General features: G+C 32.9%; 4 protein-coding genes across 7 annotated transcripts; 2 read left to right on the top strand and 2 right to left on the bottom strand.

Moving 5' to 3' along the window:
• The first annotated feature begins 226 nt into the window (after positions 1 to 226).
• LOC111503206 (probable U3 small nucleolar RNA-associated protein 11) lies at positions 227 to 1,144 on the top strand. The gene has a single exon (XM_023157456.2). It carries the CDS (start codon positions 346 to 348, stop codon positions 1,051 to 1,053), a length of 708 nt encoding a protein of 235 aa, XP_023013224.2. The 5' UTR covers positions 227 to 345; the 3' UTR covers positions 1,054 to 1,144.
• Positions 1,053 to 6,480, bottom strand: NANS (N-acetylneuraminic acid synthase). 4 transcript variants are annotated; one of them, XM_023157455.2, is made up of 4 exons: positions 6,199 to 6,480; positions 3,862 to 4,201; positions 3,576 to 3,802; positions 1,053 to 1,445 (listed from the first exon to the last, which is right to left on the bottom strand). In XM_023157455.2, exons 1-4 carry the CDS (start codon positions 6,310 to 6,312, stop codon positions 1,089 to 1,091), a joined length of 1,038 nt encoding a protein of 345 aa, XP_023013223.2. In that variant the 5' UTR covers positions 6,313 to 6,480; the 3' UTR covers positions 1,053 to 1,088. The 4 variants fall into 4 exon arrangements, with proteins under 4 accessions (XP_023013223.2, XP_074038990.1, XP_074038991.1 ...); XM_074182889.1 differs by lacking the exon at positions 6,199 to 6,480 and adding an exon at positions 6,044 to 6,144; XM_074182890.1 differs by lacking the exon at positions 6,199 to 6,480 and adding an exon at positions 5,873 to 5,893.
• A 2,112-nt stretch (positions 6,481 to 8,592) lies between these two features.
• Positions 8,593 to 21,558, top strand: LOC111503208 (poly(A) RNA polymerase gld-2 homolog A). Its single transcript, XM_023157458.2, has 6 exons — positions 8,593 to 9,523; positions 10,277 to 10,445; positions 14,628 to 14,925; positions 15,246 to 15,414; positions 15,931 to 16,206; positions 18,661 to 21,558. Exons 1-6 carry the CDS (start codon positions 9,130 to 9,132, stop codon positions 19,113 to 19,115), a joined length of 1,761 nt encoding a protein of 586 aa, XP_023013226.2. The 5' UTR covers positions 8,593 to 9,129; the 3' UTR covers positions 19,116 to 21,558.
• Positions 12,428 to 13,485, bottom strand: EMC3 (ER membrane protein complex subunit 3). Its single transcript, XM_023157459.2, has one exon. It carries the CDS (start codon positions 13,262 to 13,264, stop codon positions 12,533 to 12,535), a length of 732 nt encoding a protein of 243 aa, XP_023013227.1. The 5' UTR covers positions 13,265 to 13,485; the 3' UTR covers positions 12,428 to 12,532.
• Positions 21,559 to 21,643: the final 85 nt, after the last annotated feature.

The raw sequence follows: 21,643 nt of genomic DNA, 5'->3' as shown, positions 1-21,643 counted from the left end.
AATTGTCATTGACATTAGAACGTTACAAAGAAATCCTGGTGTTTGAACCGATTGATATTCGCATACTCCAATATATCAAGGTCATAAGCTTGCATAAACTAGCAGTACACAATCACTTTGATAAGTTTTGTAAAAACTTCTGTTCTCCAGTAACTCAGGCCACTACATGAATAAGAAGAAGTCGAAACTACAGTTTTGTGACACCACGAAACGAAGAGACGAAGATTAATTTTTTGATTAGTAAATAAGGTTAGGTGGCTCAGAAGTTAGCACTTACGAAGTTCAGTGTTTAGGTTAAGTAGTGTTTAAAATTTTATTCACAACTCTTAATATATAGAATACACGATGTCAGTTTGGAAAAATGCTTCGAAAGCTCATCAAAAAACTCACAGGGAACGACATCAACCTGAGGAACGACAACATTTGGGACTTCTGGAAAAGAAAAAGGATTATGTTCGTCGTGCAAAAGACTACAATGAAAAAAAGGCCACATTAAAGATTTTACGCAAAAGAGCTCTGAATAAAAATCCTGATGAATTTTATCATCACATGATAAACTCAAAAACTGAAGATGGAAAACATTTCGATAAAGAAACCGAACCAGAAGACACTATTGACCAAATCCAGTTGATGAAAACGCAAGATTTGAAATATATCGTCACTAAAAGAACTCAAGAGTTGAATAAAATAGAGAAACTACAAGCACAGTTGCACTTGCCAAGCATAGAGTTTGAAAGTACCAATAGTCACATTTATTTTGATAAAGAAATGAAGAAAGAATCTGAAAAACGAAGCTTGGAGCTTTTAATGGAGAAGGAATTGCCAGAGGTAGATGAAGGTATGCTGATGGCATCTGCGAGGAAACGAAAATCTTTGTATGAAACATTAGGGAAGAGAATAAACAGAGAGAGGCAACTTGCTATTACACAGCAGAAGATTGAAATATCTAAAGCAGTGGAGAATAAAAAGAGTGTGTTACCTCCCAGACGAATTAGGAAAGGAACAAAAGACAGTGCTCCAGTGTATGTATGGAAGTATGAACGGAAGAAATGAGCCTTTAGATTTTATTTTTTATATTAAAAAAATTATTACAATAAATGTTCCTTGAGTACAGATTCGTCTTCCAATACATCTTTTGCCAAGATTTTACCAACTATCTTTCTTATTTCACTTCCATCAATTCCTTTCGGTTCAGCGACTTTAGTTATTAAATCATTGAAACCTAATTTATAGCCTTCCTTCAATGGTTTTGCATATACCAAAGATTTACCAAGCTTCTCATAACACAGTTCTTCGGAAAATCTCATTGCTTTGGTTGGTTTTCCCATAGCTATTTCCAGTGTTCGAATATTACTCACTAACTCTTGCAATTCCTCAGGTTCCAAAGAACATGCATGATCTGAACCTTTTTGCTTTTTATCTAGAGTCAGATGACGTTCAATTATCTGTTGGGAAAAAATAATTTTTAAAAATATATTCAATGGATAGTGACTACTAATCACTTATTACTTGAGATATTGTAATGGTTTTGGAGTTCGTATATAAACTATACATAGTTAACTTTTTTTATTAATGGTAACTCGCAATGTGTGAAGGAAAATAAATTATATTATACAGGGTGTAACTGAATAAGTGTAAAACATTCAAGGAGGTGATTCCTCATCGAAAAAAAGGTAGGATCTTTCATATAAAGAAATTTCATTGGAGCATCCCTTGTTAATATACAGCCCCTTAAAGGGGGTACATAAAATTTGTACAACAATTTTTTTCACAAGCACTGAAAAAGTTACAATATCGAAATTAACCTGATGTTTTGTACTACCAAAAAGACACTCAGCCGGTAATTTATTTGGTTTACCCCATGGTTGTAAAGGGTGGAAAAAGCAACCCCAAAAAGTTATTTCCATTGTAACTTTTTGTCTTATTATTTGTTTACCATTTAAAAATTTATTTCCGATAGCCTGTCTTATTCTAAACAAAAAATGTCTCTTGGGTTTTTTGCCTAAAATAAACCAGTTCGCAGCAAAAATTATTTTAGGAACAACTACAGAGTTACATCGTCATAAATGCGAAACTAATCTATCTAGTAGGTCGCTATTAGCGATAGTGACAATTAAATTGGTATGTCGCTCTCAGTTTGTGTACAAGATTATTAATTTTCATAATTACCACATATGGGCTGATGAAAACCCTCACGCTATTGTTGAAACTGACCATCAAGAACAGTTTTCTCTTGATGATTTAATTGAGCCTCATTTTCTACCTCCTCGATTAAATGGTGAGGCAAACTGTCAATTTTTAAGAGGAGTGCATCCAGTACTGCTGGAGGAAGTTTTTTATGCATGATGGGGCTCCCGCCCATTTTAGTCAATTATCACGTCACCATTTAACCACAGAACTGGCCCGCTCGATCTCCGGATCTCAATCCTCTCGATTTCTCTATTTGGGGCCATTTGCAGCATTTGGTTTATCGTACTCCTGTTCGCGATGTAGAGAAACCGCATCATCGATGCGTGCAAGGTAATCAGAGAACTCCAGGAATATTTTAGCGAATACGTGGCTCAATGCGCCTACGTCTAAACGCATGCGTAATGTCTGAAGGTAGACATATTGAACATTTACTATGATTTCTACATGTTGTGTGTTTTGTTATTAATAAATTAGTTTTGTTTATTACCCTTTAATCGTCTAATGCAGGTACTAACTACAAAATAACAATAAATCCAGTTCGCATTTATGACGATGTATCTCTGTAGTTGTTCGTAAAATAATTTTTTGCTGCGAATTGGTTCATTTTGGGCAAAAAACCCAAGAGACATTTTTTGTTTAGAATGAAACAGGCTATCGGAAATAAATTTTTAAATGGTGAACAAATAATAAGACAAAAAGTTACATTGGAAATAAATTTTAGGATTTGCGTTTTCCACCCCTTACAATCATGGGGTAAACCAAATAAATTACTGGCTAAGTATCTTTTTGCTACTATAAAACGTCAGGTTAATTTCAGTATTGTAACTTTTTCAGTGCTTGTGAAAAAATTGTTATACAAATTTTATGTACCCCCTTTAAGGGGCTGTATCTTAACAAGGGATGCTCCAATGAAGTTTCTTTTTATGAAAGATCCTATATTTTTTTCGATGAGGAATCACCTCCTTAAATGTTTTACACTTATTCAGTTACACCCTGTATAATTTTTAACAAGAATTCTTATATTTTAACAGAACCATTTTAAGAAAATCATAACATTTTATAATTCAACAATAGGAATGATATTATATTTTCTTGCATCAAAATTCAAAACTTTTAATGGCGATTATATTTATTTGAGAAGTAGATCAAGGCTATGGAAATGTAATGGTTTGAAACTACTACATATTTGATCTTCTAAATAAGTATTCAACAGTGACTTTCTTTTTATCAACAACTTTGTCGGCATTGAGTAACTATCAAACAAGACAAATGTATATTCAATCTAATTTATGAGATGATTCAAGGCATCGCCTTCTTTCATCCAAAGTTTGGATTCAATTCAATTGATACATGTATTTTATTATCCCCTAGTTTATTCTGTTTACCTTGCATCCCAAAGCTACAGCAGCTGTTGAAATATGCGTCCCAAGTTCATGTCCAGAATATCCTATTGTGATGTCTGGAAATTCTGATTTGAATAAATTGATGACATTCAAATTGATATCTTCGAGAGGAGCTGGATAAGCAGAAATACAATGAAGAAGTGCAAAGTTCTTATGGTACTTTGAAACTATGTGGTATATTTCTTTCACTGTAGCGAAGGATTGCATTCCTGAAATTATCAATGGAAATGAAGGAATGATCCGAATAAGATTTTTGTAAACAAATCACCTGTTGATATAATCAAGGGAATATTAGTTTCAGCTGCCTTTTCTATTAATGAAAAATTATTGGCATCTCCAGAACCGATTTTAATGAAGGGGACATCTAACTCAACAAGAAAACTTAACGATTTCGAATCCATCGCTGAGGCTGTGAATAAAATTCCAATTTCTCTTGCATAGTTTTGTAGATCTTTGAAATTATTTTCAGTGAACTCCAAACGCGCCTTATGTTCGCCATAAGTTTTTCCAAAAGAATGAATAGATGGGTAAGGTCTCTTCAAAGCAGCTATGTTGAATTTTTCTTGAAGATTTGTTTTTTGAAATTTCGCACAATCTGCACCAAATTCCTGAAAAAAACGAATGAAATTATTTCATATTTATTTTTTATAAGAATTTTTTGAAGGAAAATAATTATTTCTTGCCTACACTTATTCCTTGAAAGTCGAAATTTGACACGCGTATTAACTTCCGGAGATATCGCCATTCAAACATTCAAAATATTAGTTCAAAAATCAATTCAAATCGCAATCTCCGGACATTCATTTTCTATTTTAGACTTTTTAATATTTTTCCATAACTGACTGTCCCGTTATTCGACTCTCTGTCCCGTTGTCCCCAAATAATGATCTGGGACGTAAAATAGTCCCGTTTTCTAAAATCATCTCTAAGAAAACCATTGATAGGAATCGGATGTGGAGCCCATAAAATTCACAACGCCATAAAATCTGCTGCAGACGGCCTACTTTTAGATTACGAAAGCATAATTGTAAAAATATATAAATTTTTTTATATTTATACGGTTGGAGTTGAAGCTCTAAAGGAATTTTGCGCTGAAGCTGAAATAGAACATTACCAAATGCTCGGCTACAGCAAATCTCGCTGGCTTGCGCTGATGCCTGCTTTGGAGAGAGTTTTGAAAATGTACCAGCCGTTAAAAATTATTTTTTGAGCATTGAAAAATGCCCCAAATCAAAGACTTTTTTTGAAGATCCTACATCTGAATTATAGTTTTGTTTTTACACGCTCAGTCAGCAAGTTTTATCCAAGCTATTTTGAAGGTTGAAGGCAATTGACACAGCAAAAGAAATCAATCAACTCATTCATAATTTGATTCAGAAAGAAACCAATCATTTTCTTCCATTTACTGTTCGTAATTTAATCATAATACTGAAAAACGATATTTATGAAGATTTTGCGAAATGAATAGCTACAGAATTGTATAAAACAAGTCATGAATATTTGGAAGAATGGACTTTCTTACTAGAGAAACGGAGATATTTTATTTGGCAAATTTAAGAAAAATATCTACGTGGGAAGATGTACAAAAAGCATTGGATGTATTGATTGAAAAGGAATATATCGACAGTACTAAAGATACAGAAGTATATGACAAATTTTCATTAATTGTAAACTACGTAACTCCACAAAAAATGACAGACTGGAATAGTTTAAAAGTTCACACAGAAACTCGTTGGGTGGAATTATTCAAACACTTTAGCACCGACAATCTGCAAAATGAAAATTTTTGTATTTTAATTGAATATATTTTATGTCTACCTGGTACAAATGCTCCAGTAAAAAGAAGATTTTCTTTAATAAATAAATTGTGGACGTCTGAAAAAAAATCACTTGCAAGTTTCAGTTCTGAAGGCGATGTTGATAACGAAGATCAATATAAACAAAACGTGCTAAGAATTTCACTCTTATTTAAAATCGTCATCATCTTTATTGAAGTAAATTTGTTCCTCCGAAAAATATAAATACGATTAAAAATATAATATGTTGCATATAATTTAATAATCACTGTCACATTAACCACTGTCGAGGTAAAGTGGAAGAAGATACAGTATGGAGTATGGTCCATACTGCATGGACCATACATACATACATAGGTATGTTATATATGGACGTCCCGTTTTGAGTTGAAAAAAAAATGGTCAGTTTAGTCATAACTGATCATTGATGACGGCATGAATGTCCTTAGACATCAGTACCGTCCTTTCGCGGTGTACCCCTACCTGGCTGGGGTGAGATGGATAAAGATATTATTCATCTGTTAACGGAGGACATAGGGGCCTCATTCGACGGAGTGTCGGGGCCTTCTATATCGGGAGGGGTCGTCTACAGCGGAATCTATAGCTTCCCTGACTAATCTATATATCAGAAAATTATGACAGAATATTTATCACCATTGGTTCTCTTAAAATTCTCTTCATACATAGTCAACTAATGGAAACAAAATATGTTCGGAATAGACCAATGAACGAATGTAACGGAAACTGCACAAGAAGCGCAATGAAACTTGACTTTTGCCTAATTTGTGAACAATTTTTTTTCCACTTACTTTAGCAGCCTTGATTAATTGTTTGGCTATGTTTATATCGCCTTGATGGTTCTGCCCTATTTCTGCAATTATGAAAGTTCTTTCTGTATTTTTCCAAGGAATACTCAAATCCATATTTTATCTCTCGGCAAACAGTGAACGAATTTGACTAAATATTATTTTACTGTTTTTTTCTCCGCATCCTAATTAAGTTCAATTAAATTTAAATTGAGCTGTCTCTCGAGCAATGTAAAATGATGACCTTCAGCCAAGTTTTTATCGACCTTTTAAAATAATGGTATTTTTTCAGTTAAGTATATATTGATGCAAAAATGTCAGATGCAATAAATATATGTTTTGTTACTTTGATATGCAACTGCTCAGAATTTCCACATAATTTATCGGCTTAAGGAGTCTATAATATTAAAGAAATTAATAAAAACAAAGAGTAATGCCTAAAGTTTCTTAGTGATGGCAATTTAAGAATAAATATTTCAATATTTGTATTTTTATCTTAAACACTCGTTTTTTAATTGGCCAAATTCTTATAATACATAATTATAACGAAGATATCCGATTTCGCTATGACCTTGAAAAATAGTTAATTTCAAATTCAAAAAAAGTGATAAAGTCAATTGAAAAATTTTACGATGATCAAAGAACACAACAATCGTAATAATAATAATATTGGAATATAAAGGAGCAACTTGACTATTTTTAGGCGTTATTCTTCATTTGGCGCATTCACTTTTCAGTTGCAGGGAAAACCGTGGAAATATAATCTTACAAATCCACCGTGACGATAGCTTTTGTTGATTGAGTTGATCTGCAAGTTGTACTATCGGAGCCCGTTTCACCAAAAGGAAAGGTCTATTGGTTATAAACCAGTCAAAACCGTCTGAAGCCAATGTATAATGGTGATCAAATTTTCTTCAATTTCAATGTGTTCATAACTTCACACGAACAAAGCAAAGTGTAACGGTGTTTTTAGCATTTCCACCTGAAAGTTAAAACTTTCGAAACAACAATAATCTTGCCGCACAATTATTAGATACCATCCATGGTTGTGATTTCATGAACCTTTTTGCAGACGACTTTGTTATCAATTTCAGGAGATAATATAGAAACAGTAGCTGATCAAATGGATAATGAACTAAGACATGTTTTCAAGTACGTGAATAGCAATAAATTAAAACTCAACACATCTAAAACAAAATATACTTATGATCTTATCAACTGGTTATAAGCTATCACTCATCAACAATCTCAACATAAGATTACAAATTACAGGTGGTGTAATAGAGTTCGTAAGTGAATTCAAATACTTAGGTTTCATTTCATGGTGGATAATCGTTTATCTCTTCGTGCTCATTTTGATTATATATATAGAAAACATTACTAAAAAATATATTTTTTCTCAAGAATTTCATCTCGGCTTTCGATTTACTCAAAAATTACATTATATAATTATATAATCCAACCTCATTTTGATGATTGTGCTAGTCTGATACTCATTTGACCAAAATAAGGTATCGGCTTTACAAAAGTTACAGAATCGTGGAATGAGGATTATTTTACAAGTGAATAGGTATTCTAGTATATCAAATATGTTAAGTACATTGCAGTGGCTGTCTGTTTCTCAGAGACTGTACGATTTAGCAATGATATTCATTTTCAAACTAACACATAACTTGCTTCCAACTGATTTTGAAGAATTCTGTATATATAAATCTCAAATCCATAACCATTTAACAAGAGCGAGTAGTTCCCAAAAATTCCACCTTCCTCGAACTAATTTGACTAGTACGATGAAGTCTTTATTTTATAAAGGTTTGAATGAGTATAACAAACTCCCACTTTAGTTGAAAGATTTGATAAATGTTTTTCAATTAAAAAAAAACTATATTTATTATGTATTTCGTCATGTTGAAAGCATTCGGGAATCATTGAAAAGTGGTTTTTATTTTTTTTCTTCTATCATATCATTTTTGTTATTTATGTCATTTATTTATATATTTTTAAAATAATGTATGTGTATTAGGATGTCCTAAAGAAATCAATAAATATTATATTTATACAATTGGCAGTCTAAACGTTAAGCACATTTTGATTAATATTGAGTGTTTAAATTGATATGGTTATGAAATATAATATGAACCCTAGTCAACACCAAAAAAATACCTAATATTAATTAAACTCCTTCAACACAGGATAAAGGTCCCAGAAACTCTCTCTCTCTCTCTATTTTGGATGGTCGTTGCTTCCTATTTTCAGGCGCATATGACCAATGTTCCTCCTGTTAAACAGAAAACTCAACGCTCAATATCCTGATACTTGTCGGTTTTTTAAAGGTATTCTGTGACAAAAACACAGAAAGTTTCATTCTATGGCAAAACAAAAACCACTGTACAGAAGTAAACACTAGGAATGGACATGCACATTAGCATTTTCAATATCCTAATCAAGAAAAAGAATCTTCAATTTGAAATGCTGTTGAGAAACTTGGATAATTAGTAGAACTGAAGGAAGGAAACGAAAGCACACAATGACTGAAAAGTATTTTTTGTTACAATTTAATGACTTATCTGAATCAAAAATAGTTTCCTTCTCCCTTAGTGTTATTCCAATATGGCAACAATGAAGATTTTCTGCGCGCAAACGCATTCGGTTGGTAGGTGAGTGTTTTTTTACATTGCCAAAAATGATATGGAAATGTCAGAATTTTTTTAAAATTGCCAAAAAAGGTTAGATGGAATGCGATTTAAGCAAGTCTCGATACAATTCAATACGTCAACATCGTAAATTAACTTCGATATGAGTAAAAATTGAAGAAGTTCCTTTCAAGAAGGAGATTTTCCATTTGCCATTTCCTTAACCTGCAGCTTTTTTGGTAATCAAAGAAAAAATTGTTTGATACATTTTTTTGCTACTGAATACGCCTAATTAGAAAAAATGGCAGTAGAATCACAGATGATGGCAAATCCTAATTTGAATTTTATTCCTGATGCCGTGTTTTTGGACATTTTTTCTCAGCCTAGTTATACAATTGGTCAATATAAGAAGCCAGATCATGAGGATTTGAATATGTTGAACAATAATATGAATAAATCCGAAGTGAAGCTGGGCACAGTGGATGTTATTAATCAAAATTTGTTGAATCTTCGCATAATGCCTCCGCCACCCCATAAAATGGTCAATTATAACAATAACAACAATACGGTTAAGCGATACCAGCCCAGAGATAATACAAGATCAAGAGATAACTATAGGCCTATTTCTCCTAAGGGATATGACAGTGATGAGAGCTGTACATCTTATTCTTCAAGAGGAACGCCGACAGACAATCGTGAGTATTATTCAATAATAACTTTCTATGAATAAGGACGTATTTAGGCCTGGTCTATGTGTACACTTCATCATTCATTTTCTGCGTGAAGTACCAATAGCCAATTTTTACTCCTAAAACCCTGATATACATTTGATTCTAAATTCCTAAAATTTCTATGAAAAAATGGTATAAAGTATGTTGCGGTGGATTCATGTACACACTCCTAATTTGTAAGCCACAAGGCCTAGTATTTGGATCATTAATTTTCATTGGCAACTCATAATATATATGTATTCTTATGACTTGAAACTTACTACACATGACTCGAAAGAATCAAAGAAAAATGTAAAGAAAATCCCACATCCAAGTCTATTTAGAATTCCATTAATGAAATTTCACATACTTAACAAAAGAACTTTCTAATGTTCTTTTTCATATTATTAATTTTTTCTCTAGTAAAAACATGGTACATTTCTTGGGAAATACAATGACTTCTTGAAAAATTATAGAAACATTTACTATTATTTTTATACTGAATATGTCATTTTCTGTGTCTTATGTTGAACTTTCATTAGTACCTTCTTCCAGTTACCTTTTCAGAGAACGCTGGAACAGATGTGTTATAAGTGATTTTTAAATTAAGATCCTAAGAGAGTATAGAGATAGCTATATTATAAAATAGAAATGCTAGTTGAATATTCATAAGTTACAAGTTATTTAGGAAAATTGGACCATCAAATTGATCGAAACGTTTTGTGATATTTTTTCAAGGTTTAAAATATTATAACACTTCAAGATGCGGAGTGAACAAGCTGAACGACCAAAATGTAGTGTTTGGCAAATATAGCCAAAGTACACCTAATGTATATCATACTAATGTTCAATACACATCCAATATTCAAAATGGTACCCATAACAATGGACACTACAACAAAACTAGGTAATGATTATGTGTTGTGCGTCGTCAGCTTTTGTGGTTTTATTTGTCCTTGAGTTGTTGTGTAGACGTAGGTATTTTTTATTTTTGCATGAATTATTTGTCTGTTTTAAAGTTTTTCATGAAATTTTCATTTTTCAATGTCTTATAGTGACTATATAATATTTGAGTTTTGTTACATAGCCAGCAAATAACTACATAATTTTAAACTCATTTTTTTTAACAGATGGTACAAAATAGGAACGTTCAAAATATTTTTCATGAAAAATTTCTATTAGAATTAATTTTTGTTTGGGGAATTATTATTTTATTTATCTTTAATCTAATTTTTTGTTGTGTTTTTTTGGTGTATCATTATTATTCAAAAGTTTTATATGAAGTAGTAGTGGTTAAGTAGTTGTTTATGTATTTTGTATATGTCAGAAAACTTTGGGTATATACTTAACAGCTTATCTAATTACAGTAAAAACTATTTGCTTCTGAAGGCATGAATCGGTAAAAATATATAAATAAATATCCTACCAATAATAAGAATAATAAGTGGTTCAAACTTATGAGTTTGTTTTCATAATCATTACAAATAATTGTGGTTTCAAAAAACTTCAACATAAAGAATGTTCTACAAAGATAGTAAGGATATATTATTTTTAGGAGACATTGATGTTTGGGAAAGATTTTGGCTCTCAACTTCTCCATCTTTATACAAAAAAATGTGGGAATCTTCCAAAAAAGGGAATTTTTTGCTTTCTTCCTTTCATTGAAAGATTTCCACTGTATGAGGATGGACAAGTAGAAAGCTGAAACCTTTCTTTCCAAAACAATAACTGTATTATAGCTTGATGTGATAGATCTGCTGTTTTGATGGAAATTTCATATATACTATATGGTTTTTCTGAGCCTGCAATTTTCATGAAGGCTAAGAATATGATATTGTATTTCAGGCACTTTAAAAGCTATGGTTACTTTTATGCCCCCAGTTGCAAATGAACTTTGATTCATTGATACTAAGTATCATATTCATTCATGTATATTCCTGCATATTTCAGTATACTTTGAAATTACCTTTTCAAATTTAGCACACTTGATGTTTTGCTAGAAACACACTGATCAGTAAAGTAAGCAGTAAAGACGCTCTTTAATTATTGGTTTTTGTTCAATTTTCAAACACATTCGCAATGATGTATGAGAATTATGAAAAGTGGGATATGATTGTCTGTTTTATACAAACCGGGGAATATGCAAAAGCAGCAAGCAATTCGTATCACGAGAGATATCCAGAGAGAAGACAACTTTTTAGAGACATTTTCTCAAGATTGCGATGGTGTTCGATTTGAAAAGAAAAGGCCAAAATTATATGAATCAAATAGGGATAAGAAATTGTTGGAGCTGTTGAAAATAATCCCAAAACGTTAACGCAAAATTTGAAAGTACGTATCAACAGGCCTATCAAGAACTAGGAGGATTTAAAAAAAACACAAATTCAAGCCATATAGGACCAGAAGAGTTCATCACCTTAGACCAGGAGCTTTTGAATGCCCCATGGCTTTTTGCCAGTGGTTCCTGGAAAGTTGTAACCAATTGCGTGATTTTTCGTAAAATTGTTTTTGGACAGACGAAGCTTATGTGAGCAGTGCTGGCATTTTCAACCACTACAATTTTTATACTTGGGCACAAAGAAATACTTCTTGGTGACTATCACCATTATAGTTTGCGTTGAACTTCATGTGGAATTTTCTACATTTCGGATTCAATCAGAAAACCATTCACAAAACATGGGTGAATTGTCTACTAGTAGTGCACAGTTAGATATTGGATAATTTTATTATATGAATGAAAATACAGAGATGGTCTTTGTCCGAACTAAAGTACACCTCTGAAGGGAAATTTAGTTCGGAAATGCTTTCATTGTCCATCAGTATTTTTATGAATCATTTTAAACAATATCAATGAGACTTTCATCAAGAACATAGAATGAAAATGCCAAATTTCATTTCTCAAGATTTTAATATACAATTAATCAAACTTAACACTGAGAAAATGCAATCCAAATGCTAAACAAAAAAATTACACTTATCAATAGTTCTATATAATCAATCTACTAACAGTTCCTTTTCTACATCGGCCAACTTCCATTGATGCTCGATTATTTCTAAAGCTTCCCATTCGGCTTTGAAAGGTATTTTGGGATCAGCAGGCATACCAGAAGCAGCACCAGTCATTTGCATTTGTTCCTGCATTTGACGACTTTGATCGGCAGCATTGTTTTCCCCCAGAACTAGAGTATAAATGCTTCTCAGGCCAAATACATTCAGAAAGTACCAAGATGCTGAAGAAACCCAACTAGCATCTAAGTGTGACAGTTCTATACCACGCTGAAGCATAGATTTGAATCTTAGTGTTAATGGAAATGGTACTTTGGTCGTAATGAATCCAGAAAAAACCCAGTTTATCCAGCCTCCTATAACGATCATCGGCAAAACGTTTGTCAAGTTTCCTTTCAGCATGTCTGTCATCATCGAAGGATCGGTCATCATGTTCTGGGTAACTGGTGCCCGTTTCTGCAATAGATAACCGTCTTCCTTGTTGAATGCTTGCTTTCGCATTAGAAACGAATTCTTTGGGATATATCCGCAGTTTTCTCTCAGAGCTCTGGCTCTTAGGAGTAGTTGAGAATCAGCGAGTTGTTGCATTTCGACTTTCTTTTGACTGGAAAGTAGAATCGAGGCATAATGTCTCAGTATCCCCACTAAAAACGTGATCACGACTATGGGCAAAAATACCCAAAATCGGATTTGGGGATCTACAATCAAGTCGTCACTCATACTTTCTGATTTTCAGGTCAAACAGAAAAATCGATCAATTTTTCTGGGCGTAATATTTCACAAACTTTTTATTTCATTTTGTGATGGTTTGAGATTACCTTTGTACTTTATCTTTATTCGTAGAAAATTTGTTAGTAAGTTTTCTTTCACGACAGGTAAATTGATCAAATTATTTTTCGATACCTGCTACAGCAATAGTCAGCTGTCATTGTCTTATGTCTTGTCATTTGTCATCGTGGAAAGCACAGAACCGATACACATTCTGTGGCTAGGATTAGTACCACAGAACTATAGTTGAGACTAGTTGTATTCCATGTCAAAGTACAGCATGTGACTTTGTAGTCTGTTCTTGTTTTCAGTTTGTTTTATTTATGTTCGCTCAAAACTAGGGCAACACCTGGTTATCCCAAATGGAAAACATCACATGGTGTCAACTAGTTTGACTCTTATTGGTGACACCGTACATTTGTATGTGTATGTTACGTGCGCGCGTTTGTAATTTGTGTGTACGTTGCGTGCGCGCGTTTGTAATTTGTGTGTACGTTGCGTGCGCGAGTTTGTAATTTGTGTGTACGTTGCGTGCGCACGTGTTTATGAGTGTGGGTAGGATTGTGTGCGTGTGGGTGTTACAAAACCGTAACACGTGTTTCGAGGAAGCTGCTGAGCGAAACACGTGTTCCATTTTTGTAAACTGTGTGGCGAAAAATCTCACAAGAAAGTGTTACTCGTATACGCTATGGATTTTTATCTGTATCAATAAATATTTTTTCAGTAGAGCGTTTTTGTTATTACTTTTTGTTTCGATTGTTCAAAACTTCTGTTATAACTCGATAATTAGTGAAAAATACAGCGCGTGCAGACCTAATGCTTCGAAATCATTACAAACGAAGACCATCATCAATCACAATTTGGCAGAAACGCTTTTATTTGAGATTTACACAGGTTTCTCCTTATGAATCTATTTTTGGTTTGGAATAGGGGAGATTTTTTTTACTAATATACTGAAGTTGTTCTTTGTTTTACTAAACTGAAGTAGTGTTATACTAGATGATTCAAACTTGTGGACCTGACTACTAACGTAGAATATATTTTCACTACATTTAGCAATTTGACAGATGCATAAATCAAACTTCATTGGTAATAAAAGGAAACATAATTAGAAACTTTCAGTAAGTTTAAAAATTTAAAGTGAATTTGATCAATGAAGTCATCTATTGCCTGATAAATCATGAGGTTTACCACATGTTTGGACCACCCGGTATAGAAAAATCTGGCGCTAGTTTTATAGTTTCTGAAATTAAAGTTTGAGTTTAGGTTCAACAACTACTTTCAACTATGTTGAACATAGACTGGTTTTTTTTAGGAGCTATACAAATAGCAATGGTACAACAAATTCTAGTACAAACGGACGTCAAAAACACAACGTACACCATAAAAATAGCATGGATTCCATGATAAAGCGTGCCCACGGATTGGTGGAGAGATTCAGGTCCAAATCGAATCTCATGAGAATCGACCCAAATCCGCCTGGGTTGTTGAACGGTGGGCCGTGGGACCAACTGAATCAGACTGTTTGGGATGTATTCACTAGCAAGGCTCAAAAAGAAGATACATACGAGAGTAAAATAAGTCTATGGAAAAATATTTTTTTAAATATTAGGGTGAGATATTTGGATACAGCCTATAACTAGTGAATGTTGTGAATGCGAATAATTCATACATTAAAGCCTCCACGTGATCCATTTTGTCTTGCTAAAACATATTTCTCTTTCAATCATTTGATGATAATCCTTTCTTTCTATACGAGATATCATTGATGCGTGCCTGGAAGACCAGTTTTAGAGAATATAACCCCCCTAATTTAGATCTAAATCCGCCTTTGCTTTATAGGTATCCCAAAAAGTTTTGCTTACTTTTGCAAGAATTGTGTAAATTTAAGGGAACATCTTTTCATTTTTATATGATTTATTATGATTTTCAGAAATGTTTGAGTAGTTACGGTTTATTCATGGTGGGATCAACCATGTCGGGTTTTGGGTTGGAGAGTAGTGATATAGACATGTGTCTACTAACCAAACCATGTACAAATGATCCTAGACATGATGCACTTCAACACTTGGAGTCAATAAAAAATCTACTTCTGAAAAATGGTAAGTAGTTGGAGTTATTGAAGAAAAGTAATTTTTGTGTAGGAAATTAAGAGTTTTTTAGTGGCAGTAGTTCATTTATTTCATTGAAATATTGAAACACAATGTTTACAGAAAAATATTCTTTGAGAAAAATGAAAATTCATTTCATTTTTTCAACAGACCGCGTATATCGTTCTAGCCAGGTTAGTGTGTTAAAAAACTCAATTTTTAGCCCAGTTAAGGTTACAATCAATTACCAACCTAAGCATTTTATATTGTTCTTGATATTTAAGGATGGTTCAATTTGAAAAAATAGTTCTTTCTAAGAGTCTTGACCTACTAAATAAAGTGTGCTGTTTTATAATAATAATAAGTGCTTTTATTGAAAGATTACTCAGTAATATTCATTAATTTTCAAGTGTAGACTGTTGGTATTTAACATTGAAATTTTGAAACAAAATCAAATTTTGCATTTTTCGTTATTTTATATTGTTATTTCTAACATATGTTTTGTTCTTATTTGGTTCGTTGTTTCAGAACTGACCGACGTTGATCCTGAACTGATTTACGCCAAAGTACCAATACTTAAATTCAAAGATAAAGATACAGGATTCGAAATAGATCTGAACTGTAACAACTCGGTGGGAATTCGGAATACCCGCCTTTTGTATTGTTATGCTAGATTAGATTGGAGGGTACGTCCTATAGTAATAATGGTGAAACTTTGGGCCCAAGCAAACAACATCAATGACGCAAAAAACATGACAGTTTCTAGTTACTCGTGGGCGTTGATGGTTATACATTATCTGCAGTGTAAGTTTTTTCAAATATGTTTTCCAATTTTTCATTCGTTGGTTCATATTGCACTGAAATATCGTTCCAAACATTCGTTATGGAATTGATCCAGATATCATTCATAGGGTTGCTACACAATATCGTATATGAGAGGGGTAAAATTTCACTTACATGGAACACTGTCATCCTCAATGGCGGACATCGATGTTTCGGAATAAGACACTTGTCTTTTTGCCTCTTCAGCACGAATCTGGATAACATTACAGGATAAAGCACTCGATCCATTTGTAAACTAAAATCAAATTATCTAAGAACAATTCGTTCAGGCCAGTCTCATCTCCCTACACAGTAAACATTTGTAAACTTTTGAGTTTTCATCATCAACAATGTATTACTTCAACATTAAATTGTTTGACTTTACTTAGGCGTTCCTTTAGTTATCATTTTGGAATGTTATGGAGTATCCCAAGTGCCTGACCTCGCAGTGGCAGTACTAGTGCTTCTGTCTTGCCATTGGCGTCGGCTGCTTACTTGGCACAAGGCCCATGATGACTGACCATCAAAAGTATGAGGGTTCAGTGTTTTACTTTGCGATGTCCCCCATATTATCGATATGAGATCAAGTTGATTTTTCAGTTTCCTCGCCTTTTTGTCTAATTCCTTGTTCACTTCTTCCATGACCCATTCATTAATCCTTGACACTTCTACTTCAACTACTTTTACTTGAACGCTGGAAGTTTGCAATTCATTCCAAACCTCTCTGATATTACCTTCAATTTATTTGTTGATCCTCACTAATTTTTTTAAATAATTAATGTTTTTACTCCTCCAATTGCTGATGTTCTAGTTGGTCTTCTTTTTGTTTCTCTTTTAAATTCTCGTTCTCCCAGTTATTTTTTTGCATTTCTGTTCTTTGTTTTCCTCTTTGATCAACATTTCTTGTTGCTCTGTTTCAATGTCCCTTGTTCGATTTTTCTTGGACCTTCAGTTCTTCTATAAATGCTCTCAGGTACTCGAGGATATTTGTTATCTCCGAGATTTTGTCATAATTATTCGTTTGAGTATTGACCCCATACACAGTCTTCTCTCTTCAGTACCACTATTATAATTTTACAAATTTATTTTCGAAGTTTCGTAGTAACTTTATTTAGGGGTTATATTTTTAGGAGTGATTAATTTTTGGGAAAGTTTTTGGCTTTCTACTACCTCATCTTGATACAAAAAAAAAAAGATGAGGGAATCTTCCAAAGAAAGGAAGTAATCAATTTGAAAATAAGTAACTCTATACATGGATGTGTAGATCATGCAAAGAAGTAACTTTCAGACACAAACTGAAAGAAAGTCCTCCTGAAACAGCTACTTTCATATAAACATTGAATTACAAGAAAAGAATATCCTAAAAATATAACCTCTTCAATTCAAATAAGATTCTTCTGGAGCGCCAATTAATTTTTATTGTTGTTTTTATTTTATTTTCATCGTTGTTTTAATAAAATGTTTTATTAACTAAGATTCCTCTTGGCTGGGATTAAATCAAATAGGTGAATGAATGTCATTAGGATGTCATCGATGACATAAGCAGATCAAGCTTATTCCGTGACATTAAAAAATCGTAATTCATGAATGAATTGTGTTTATTTTCTATAGTGTTATCCAATTTGGTACTGAAGAGCCTTAGAGCAAGTGTCTTACGGCAAAACATCGATGTATACCAGTGAGGATGACAGTGTTCTATGTAAGTGCAATTTGTTAGCATTCATTTAAAGTAGAACTCATGTGAATGATATCTGATTTTTATTCCACAACGAATGTTTGAAATACAAACTGGGTAGAAAAGTATCTTCTGTATAATTCAGTGTTCATATAGAAGTATTTTTTTCGAAAGAATTTGTTTCTTTCGTGTAATTCAATGTTTATATGAAAGTAGCTGTTTCAGGAGGACTTTCTTTCAGTTTGTGTCTGAAAGTTACTTCTTTGCATGATCTACACATCCATGTATTCCTTCCTTCCTTTCTTTGGAAGATTCCCTCATCTTTTTTTTTGTATCAAGATGGAGTAGTAGAAAGCCGAAAACTTTCTTTCCCAAACTTTATTTAATCACCCAAATTCTGTTAAAAAAAATCTGTTTTTCCGTTAACCAGCTGTCGCACCCCTACGAACGACAACCCTCAGAAGTCGAAACTCGAAAGCTATGGATTAACGAGGTCTTACCTTTTAACGTGTGATTCAAATAGTTGGAATGCCCTCAATAATTGCACTGTATCACTTACTTCTCTTTTCAAACTGTCTTGCAATGGGGTGTCATCCGATTTATATACTGAGTTCGTACCTTCTTGATGTTGTTTTACATGCAGGATAATGGTGTAGGTAACAACCAAGATGCGAGACATCACGATAGTTTATCGATATCTCGATTTTATTTTTATCAGAAAAACATCAATTATTAATTTGTTATTGGTGGCATTTTTGTAGGCGGAGTAACACCACCCGTTCTGCCTTGTCTCCACGGATTAATTCCAGAAAAGTTCTCGGATCACGAAAGCCATTCTATGGATGTCCAAGAGGAAATATCCAGTATCAGAGACTTCAAATCGGACAATATCATGAGTTTAGGGGAACTTTTGATAGGCTTCTTCCAGTATTACTCCTTATATAATTTCCAGCAGTATGCCATATCTGTCCGAACGGGTTCCAGTCTTCCAATTGACGAGTGCCGTTACTTAAAGGCACCCAAAAATGATCCCCATCAGTGGAAGTACTTATGCATAGAAGAACCCTTCGATTTAACCAACACAGCACGATCTGTTTTCGATCTGGAGAGTTTCAAACTCATAAAAACCATCATCACTTTGTCCTACGAAGAATTGGCGACTTCAAAAATGCTGAACAATATTCTGCCGGTGAGTTTGAAGCACGAGATAAGATGATATAATGATGACAGCTTTGGGGAAAACGTCTAATTATAGGTAATGAACAAATGATTACATTCCAGAAAAATGTTTTTGGACATATATATATATATAAAGACATGTTTTTATATACAGTTTATTACAAATGGTGGTAGATATTTTTTTATTGATAATATTTTGAACAAATTTCTGTCTAGGGGAAGGAGAAACTTTTGCGCTAAATATTATGCAAGCTCTATTTTGTGTTTGTTTTCTTGTGTTGATACTGACCATGGCAGTTTTCGGCAACACCGGGACTAGTAATCGTTTTTCACATATTCTGTTTTTTAAAATTCATTTGTTCAAGTACGTGCAATAACTTTTTTTACAGACTTTATGAGAAACTTTATATTTACTGTTCCAACCATGGTATATAGGTTGTGCCATCGTTTCACTGTCGCTATTTTATCTTTACACTGCCAGAAATTTATAGTCTTTAGTAGTGACGAGTCCTATTTCGACATTTGAGTCCTATACTTTCCAGCAAATTATTTTATATACCTCAAAGAATGTAGTTCATATGATTGTTTGCTTTGAAGTCAACTTTGCTTTTTCATTCTATGCTCTTCTTGGATATCAGCAAACTTAAAAGTTTAGGCTGAAAGTTTTTCATGAAATTGCCATCGTCAATTCATCATGAAATGCTTATCGGTTACCACATTGATTTGAAAGTGTAGTTGAGTAAACCCCTGTATGTATATATGAATTTCATAAACAGAATCGGATGTGCCATATATTCAAGTATGGTAAGTTTTCCTTCAACTTTGAAATAGTGACGTTATTTAATTATTTATTGAAAAAAACCCCAAAGCTCTTCAGCGAGTTTCCTTGTGTTGCCTAATCGAAAGAAAATCATGATGCTCGTTATGGTCTGATATTTATTTTAATATGTAAATTATAAACAACAAAAAAATTAATAAAGCAAAAAAACGTTTGTGTCGAAACATTTATAAAAACTCGACACAGACAAAAAAACAGTATTAGTTATTATTCTTGTTTGTGAATGTTGATTATTTTTCTTATGTGAGAGCGTTACGCTTAGATTTTGCGGGCACTTTGCTTGCGAAAAATTGCAAATGATACATATCAATTAACGGGTGTGACCTCCCAAATTAATAATTAAGCAACGATTTCAAAGATATATATGTATATTAATATTAAGGTTCATTGTTTTCGTTAAATGTTGAGATTGTATTTATAACGTTGCTTGATTTCTGTAGCATAATTTTTTGATGTTTCCAAATATATTGGTGTAAATATTCTGTGAATAAATTACCCTCTCACAAATAGGACATCCAAACTTTATGGCTCTTCAATAAAAAACGTGAAATCGATATCGCTTTATTGAAGATAATCCTTTATCATTTATTTATACACCTGAACTAGCATAGTGGAGAGGGTATGTTTCCAAAGATATTATTTGTGATTGATATACATTTGATCTCAAAATGGTTATGGGATAGTTTTTGTTGCTTCAGAGCTATATATATTATTTCTGTTGCCATTTGTCGATACCAAAACTAAAACACTACCCTGAAATTTTAGTCACAATGTGCCAAAACTTATTTCTTAGGGAAGCAACAGTTGAATGTCGTATCATTGAACTTTGAGTATTATTTTTGAGCTCTCGGAAAATGTATTACAGCGTTGCCTTAAAGTTTTAAAGATTTTGTTACCTTGAGAATACTACAATTTCGACCTTTTTTATAGTGTTGATGTATTTCCGTTAGCTCAAAGATAACGTATTACCTTGCCATCAACAAATTATTACCGAGATTTGTTGATACACTGAAGATTGTATGAATATTGAGTTCTGCATTCTGTTCAATTTATTTGGAGGTTGTCAGATACCGAACTGTATTGTATTCCTCAAATTGCCATGTATATTACTCTAGTTTCTTTTTGTTTTGTGCTGATCAGTTACCTGGTCCATGAACTACAGAAGTATTCAAAGCTATTATTGTACGTGATTCTCAACAGGTTACAAATTGATACACGTTCAGGTTATGATGCACTGAGCAGAAGTGTCAGAACTCAATGTTTGTTTATTTTGTAAATGAAGGTTTTGGATTACTTCAAAGACTTCATAACTCTGTAGTTCTAATTCTAAATCTACTAAAAATTTATTAGACAATATTTGAAGTCGGATACAATAATTGTAAACAATAATCTCTTGTATAACTTGGAATATATCACCTGTAACACTTTTTGTTGTTCTGGTGATATATATTTCTTCCAGTGCTGATGTCGAAAATTCAGAATCATTATTGGAAAGAATATATCTCTAGTGTTTCTATTAATTGATAGGGTAAAGTGAAAATGTTACTTTTTTGTAAAGCTTGAGGAGTTTTTTTTTGTTCAACTCCTTCAGCTAGATTAAGAGATTGTATCAATTTATTCAATAAAGAGGAAATAAATCAAACTCGTTCTTTTTCTGTGCCCTCATCAGGAACCTATTTATATTATACTCATGGTTCAAATACTTGTGGCTGGGTGAGGGAGTGAAG

This window comes from Leptinotarsa decemlineata, unplaced genomic scaffold, assembly GCF_025532065.1.
Source record: "Leptinotarsa decemlineata unplaced genomic scaffold, Ldec_3_MD MMD2_tig00026330_RagTag_RagTag, whole genome shotgun sequence".
Classification (NCBI taxonomy): domain Eukaryota; kingdom Metazoa; phylum Arthropoda; class Insecta; order Coleoptera; family Chrysomelidae; genus Leptinotarsa; species Leptinotarsa decemlineata.
This window is presented reverse-complemented; position numbering and strand designations above follow the sequence as displayed.